At 46.3% G+C, this 6,335-nt stretch overlaps 1 protein-coding gene across 1 annotated transcript; it reads left to right on the top strand.

The window, feature by feature from the left end:
* Positions 1 to 1,518: 1,518 nt before the first annotated feature.
* Positions 1,519 to 6,089, top strand: MELLADRAFT_105772 (uncharacterized protein; the record flags this gene model as incomplete). Its single annotated transcript, XM_007409382.1, has 20 exons — positions 1,519 to 1,577; positions 1,689 to 1,770; positions 1,799 to 1,829; positions 2,465 to 2,625; positions 2,854 to 2,934; positions 2,992 to 3,123; positions 3,185 to 3,253; positions 3,360 to 3,416; positions 3,490 to 3,543; positions 3,610 to 3,738; positions 3,800 to 3,874; positions 3,945 to 4,034; positions 4,092 to 4,148; positions 4,214 to 4,315; positions 4,374 to 4,428; positions 4,656 to 4,796; positions 4,860 to 4,940; positions 5,074 to 5,241; positions 5,576 to 5,663; positions 5,750 to 6,089. The coding sequence occupies 20 exons, from the start codon at positions 1,519 to 1,521 to the stop codon at positions 6,087 to 6,089; spliced, it is 2,052 nt and encodes a 683-aa protein (XP_007409444.1).
* Between the last annotated feature and the right edge of the window lie 246 nt (positions 6,090 to 6,335).

Raw genomic sequence — 6,335 nt, 5'->3', positions numbered from 1 at the left:
AACGCCCAACGCCCTCCAAAACCATACGGTGGAAAGCCCATGGTCGCATTGAACCCCAAAAATGCAACCATGACGCATCCACATAGCCTACGTGAAGCTCACGGTCGCAATGATCATAAGAAATGGGACCCCTGCACACATCAGGGAGGCGAGGGAGTTACCTTCACGGGGCCGAGTAAGGACCAGCGGTCGCATTCAGCACTCATATGCGACCGTGAGGCACCATGCAGGCCTATACAAGATCTGACGGTCGCATTGAAGTGGCCAATGCGACCCCCTGTGGTCTCGCTTGACTCATGGGAAGGCGTAATACCCCATAGACTGTCCCCCCAGAGATGAGAGATATACTACTTGGTACAAAGCAAAGGAGTACACCAGTAGACAATATATCCTTTACCTGTATATGTGAGCATATGCCTCTATAGTCTAGTGCACCCCGGGCAAGGCGGCGACGCTCCACATGTAGCGTCATGCGGGCGCTTCAGACCGGGGCCGGCGCTTCACGTGGAGCGTCAACAGGTGCCGCATGTCAAATGTCTGAAGTGTCATCGTGCCGCACACCAACTTTTGGCAGCGTCATCAGTCACCGCTCTCCCTTCCCTCAAGGGTTTTCTTTTCTCATTTCATTGCTCAAGTTCTCTTACATGTTTTCTTTTCAAATTGCACCCTACATAGCTACCTTGATTGGGCCACGGCGTGACCAATATGCCAGGTCGACTTTGACCGTGCGGTGGGCCAAAACTTAATCTTGGGATTCAACTGCAGTACTTTGAATCAGAGTGAGAAGCTGGATCACAGTCATAGTGAATTCAGTTCCAGCAGGAAGGTTTCTGAAAGGGAGTGTTCATGATAAAATGTTGGTTAGAATTTTATAAAACTTATGGAACATGTTGATGATTGTACAAACTTGCACCAAGTTCCTACACTCATTGGGTCCAAAGGTTTGCCTCTTGAGCTCTAAAGAACATGCACACATTCAATCTTTGACAGAGTTGGTCATTGAGGGTAAAAACGTGAACGTCTAGAGATACTATAAAGAACGCTTTGAAAGATTTGAGGATACAGAAACCTTGAAAAGAACCAATCATCCAAAAGAGATGACCGCTCTTGGTATTGTATCATCAAATCGTTTATTGAAAGAAACTATCACATGTGAGGTTGTGATATATTTTAGAGCTGGACCTCTTCTTACAAATCTTGCATCTACAGACAAGAACGATTCAGACGAAATCGTTTGAACTCATTTGTGGGTTTTCTTTTCATTGTCCTTACCAAAGCAAAACCGCTGTTTACCATCTGAAAGTGCTTTTCTTTTCCAAGCTTACAATTACCAATCTGATTTCGGATTCGAGAAATCAGTGTAGCTGACTAAACCCGTTTTGCCTCTCTTCCGTGCTTTGATCTCTGGAGTGATGGACCTTGACAAAGCTTGAATGCTGATATCATTCATATCGATTTGGAAGGTCCAAAGCAATTGGGTTTCAAATCATTTGAGATACTGATCCCCAATACTCACATATGTCTGATCCTCCAAGTGTCTTTAACCTTGTTAGTGTCTTTACTTCACCATCTCTTTTGTACAACACAAACTAAATCCTTTCGTTCATTTGTTTTTGCTATTGTTGTTCTTTCTTCTTGTGAAGGAACAAATTGATCTAAATCAGATTGTGGTTTTTCTTTAATTCTAGATCAGGTCCAGTGCCTCTAAAGGCAGTTTATAAAGACTGTGCATTCGTTTTAAGATATGCTATATCTCATGAAGCAGGTGCTGTGAGTCTTTCATTCTCGACTTCATAAGGCAAAGATCCTCAATACAACTGAAAGGGATGGTGAGAAATGACAGCACAAAGGTGAAGATGTGTACAAGAGAGCGATGAGATGAAAGAATAATAAAACTTGAAAGGCAAGCAGCGACTGATGATGCTATTGGTAACCAACGGTTGGTGTGCAGCACGGTGACGCTTCAGACAGTTGGCGTGCGGCACCTGTTGACGCTCCATGTGAAGCGCGGCCCCGGTCCGAAGCGTCCGCATGACGCTACATATGGAGCGTCGCCGCCTTGCCCGGGGTGGTGGTTAAGATGAGCTGCATGTTTTTTTGACACGTGAGAGGTTTTGAGTTCGAGCCACGTGTATGTTGTGTGTTGCAAATTGCAATAGACCTACGGGATATTACAAGTGAAGACATGTAAGCATTACAGGACATGGTTACAGTGTGAACAGTATAAAACCTAACCACTAACGTAACGTGATGACAATTGCAAGATGAAACCTAGGAGGACCAACCCCTGCTTGTGTCTCGAGCCAATCCCCTTCCACTCCATTCCTTGTTTCATACCGGATCCCTCCACGTTTCATCCATCCATTCCCGTCATCAACTTCCTCCTCATCATCCTATTCCATCATCAAGGAATTCTCAAATCCTCACCTTCACATCCCATTCACACATAAGCTATAAGATACAGAAACCTCAACCTCGACTACCAAACCAGCTGAAATCGCAGGATCACCTGAACAAAGTGAGTTATCTGATCCATGGCAATATGCGGTAGCAGCTAAAAAGGCCATTCCTTTTGATCAAACTGTAGATTCGGATCAACAACTGATCAATCAAAGGCTTAACCAGGTTAGTAATGTCCAGTGCTCTATCATTAAGACCATGATAATGAAAGAAACTGACACCATCCACTCCAACAACCACAAACCAACTTCTCGACACCAATACGAGTAGACGACAGTTTGAGTATGTCACGGAACAGCAAGGTCAGTCACGGATACGTCGCATTTACGTTGCCAATGCGACCAATGAGTGTCAGGCAGTACTTAACTAACCAATGTGATTTATCTTTCGCAGACCAGCCGTGCTAGTAACTCGTCTCAAAGTAGCAGCGGGCCACCCGCCGACTTGACGAAGGATCTTGCTCCTCCCAGGATAGTAAGTGAGCCAGACAGATGGCTGGGCACGTCTGAAGCTAATGATTCTATTCTGTAGACAAAAACCTTTGAGTCTGAAAACATACCAGGCACCCCAACACCCGCCAGTCAAGCAAGTGTCCACGAGGACAGTATTGGTGCGAGGATCACACCTCAGGAGACGCGGGCCAAAGCGGGAATGAACAAGATGGTAAGTTGATATGAATTGTATTACATTTATACACAAAAGCTGACGGCACTCGTGTTTACAGGCAGGACAGCGAGGTCAGTCCAGGCGGACGTTGACCAACTTGGCTGGGGTACAGATGGCATCTACGCAGGTTGGTCGCATTTGATTGAAAAATGCGACTGGCACTCGACTGAGGATGACTTACCATATTCAAACAGGAGAGCCAACCCACCAAAGTATGATTTGTAATCCCGCAGGCACCTAAGCGGGCCAATCAGAAGGCTACTCAAGGCAGGCGTGTAGAAGAAATCAAGGTCAGTATGAAGCACGGTCGCATCTTTCCCACAAATGCGACTTGAATGACTAACATTGAGAACCAAGCAACAGGCGGCTTCCTGTGATAACTCCCGTGCACAGTCCGCCGACGGAGACGAAGAAGGTGTAAGTCTTTCATTAATGAAAGGTTGGGTGAATGTTGGGGAAGCTGATGAGTTTTTGTCTCTTCAGGACTCACGCTTCATCTACATGCGCAGAGCTGCGTCAGTCAGTGTCGTCGATTCACGAAAAGATCAAGATCAGGCCCTTGAGGTGGATGCCAGGAAGCAGAAGCCAGCTGCTGAACATCAACCGAGCCAAGTAAGTCGCATTTACATCCCAGATGCGATCAAAGCACTGAGACACAACATTGCATATGTAGGATTCTGGGGTCGAGATGAGTAGGAAGCGTAAGAGTGCAAGGCTTCCTAGCTCTGAGGCGGAGTTATCCAGTCGTGTGGGTACTCCGACGTATGATCAGGGTTACGTTCCATGGCAAGCTGATGTTACTCAAACAAACCAAGCAGGCAACCCATCCTGAAGGAGTGCTAGATGACGAAGAGACACGACCAGCAGCCAAGGATCGGACCCAAGGACCTGCAAAGCATGGCAGTCAAGTGAGTGGTCGCATTTCCTTTTCAAATGCGACTTATTTTACTAACCATGGCCAACAGCAGGAAATCTCGATGGACATCTCTGATGAGGAAGGGGACGTCACTCTCACAGCACTTGTGAGTGATGATAAGTTATGTTCATGTGTATACAGAAGATGAATGACCTTCCCTTCACCATACAGGATCACGATAAGATAGAAGCCGGTGTGTTTACCCCGAAAGACCCGGTCAATGTGAAGGAAGGTCAAACCAAGGAGAAGAAGGCTGAGGACGATGAGGAAGATGTAAGCGATTCCATTACAATTTGAAGCGGAAGGCAAAACTGACCATCTTTCTTCACAGTATGACCCCGAGCGCACGATGGCCATTGATGAGGCTCGTGAGGAGTACCAGCTGGGTAAGCATTTGGCCATGAGATTGTATGTAGGTCGAGGTAGTGAGGCTGACAGAATGTACCTCCAGCCAAGTCTTTCTACGACAATGCTGCCGCGAGCCTAGCTAGGCTGGAAGCTTGAGCGCGCAAGTCAGGCCCTCAACGTCAGCAAATCCAAGACATGAAGCAAGCCTTGACTCGATTCAACCGTGCCACAAGAGCCAGGTTGGATCATTTGAACTCACTTGTAGAAGGCAATCAAACGGAGTTCAAGATCATTGAGGCGTATCAATTCAATGAGATTCCTCGACTTTACAAGGCGCCTGAGATTGCACCGGCGCGTCAATGGAAGCCTAAGAGGAAGGCTGCAGATAATCCCATTGGGGAAATCAGTAAGTTGACCTGCTGGATACTATACCATGCATGTAGCTGATGAGAACTTGCCTGCAATGTAGCATTCACCAAGTATTCTCACGCACCAGGACCTTCTAAGAAGGCTCGACGTGAGGCGGTGTCGAGTGATGCGGATGAAAATGGTGAGTCTGATTCCCTTATTCAATGTCAATTTACTTTAGCTGATGGTGTATGTGGAATACTATGAGTGACAGACATCAATCCCGCTGGGTATCTCTTACTCGAAGCCAAGGAGATCAAACTAGGAGGCTCTAGCGGACATTGGAGTCAAGTCAAAGGCCAACGTTAAAGGCAAGAGTGAGGCTCCCCCACCCAAGAGTACCGAGCAGGTCACGACTAGTGACAAAGAGGACGACCCGGTCGCGCTAGCTGCCAAGCGTAATGAAAAGGCATTGAAAGCGAAGGAGGCACAAGCTAAGGAGGGTCAAGTTGTTTATGTTGGCAAGGACTAAAAGCAGAAGAAAAAGAAGATGACGAAGAAGGAAATTCATGCGAGTGTTCAATACGGTCTCACAGCTAAAGCAGACAGCTTGTTCCACAGGACCAAACTCGACCTGACTAGTAAGTCTTTTTTATTTTTAATTCATTCCTCATTCCTTTTCAGTTTCAATCACAACCTACTCGACTTAGCTAGTATTCGCCAAGTTGATCATATACCAGTGGAGCTTTCATCTCCTGTGTCATGGTCGCAATCAAGCCAAGAATGCGACCAGGTCACTAACGGGAACGTCTGAAGGACCTTGATTTATCTCATAAGATGTATCGCCGGTGGTCGCATTGAATCAAAAGATGCGACCACGTCAGGATGTGACTAGACTATGCACATGGCTTGCATACTCTTCATTGTACGGTTGCAACCTTTCATTTGATGCGACCTCATCCCTGTCTCAGTTTTCTTTTGATTCAATCCTCATTCATCACTGTGTACTAGTTGCATTTTCCCCAAGAATGCAACTCCTACGTTTCAAAATCCCATGCTGATCCTATCTTTACACCCTTCTTTGACAGAACTACTCCTCAAACCGAGCAAAGCTGAGAAAACGGTTGTTGCAGCCCTTGACAAAATCTTGAGTGCTCCAGGATTTCAGTGGGGTGACGGTATGGCGGCGAACGTGAAGAACATTATTCGAACATGGCACTTTGTCGAGAGTTCTTTGGACGACAAACCGACTAAGGAACAAATGTATGAGCATACGGTTCAGATGAGTTACCTCTGTGAAGATGACAAGATGCGGGAGAGAATTCAAACTTGTAAGTTATCTAATCTATGATGAGGCGGGTAAATGACATGGACTGACATGCATAATAATTTCGTAGCACCTTGACTGATCCAGCTATCCATCTACGATCCTTACCTGACTGACACCTCGATCGATTGGACTCTTGTCGATCAATCTCAGCAATATCCTTGGGAGGAGCGTAACCACCTGTGTGTACTTGAATCTTCCAAACCTATTGGTGTATACAGGACCTGTATGATCCCATGGGTCCGAAATGTAGCGTGTAGATGTAGTTAG

This window comes from Melampsora larici-populina (assembly GCF_000204055.1).
Source record: "Melampsora larici-populina 98AG31 unplaced genomic scaffold MELLAscaffold_15, whole genome shotgun sequence".
Taxonomy (NCBI): Eukaryota; Fungi; Basidiomycota; class Pucciniomycetes; order Pucciniales; family Melampsoraceae; genus Melampsora; species Melampsora laricis-populina.
This window is presented reverse-complemented; position numbering and strand designations above follow the sequence as displayed.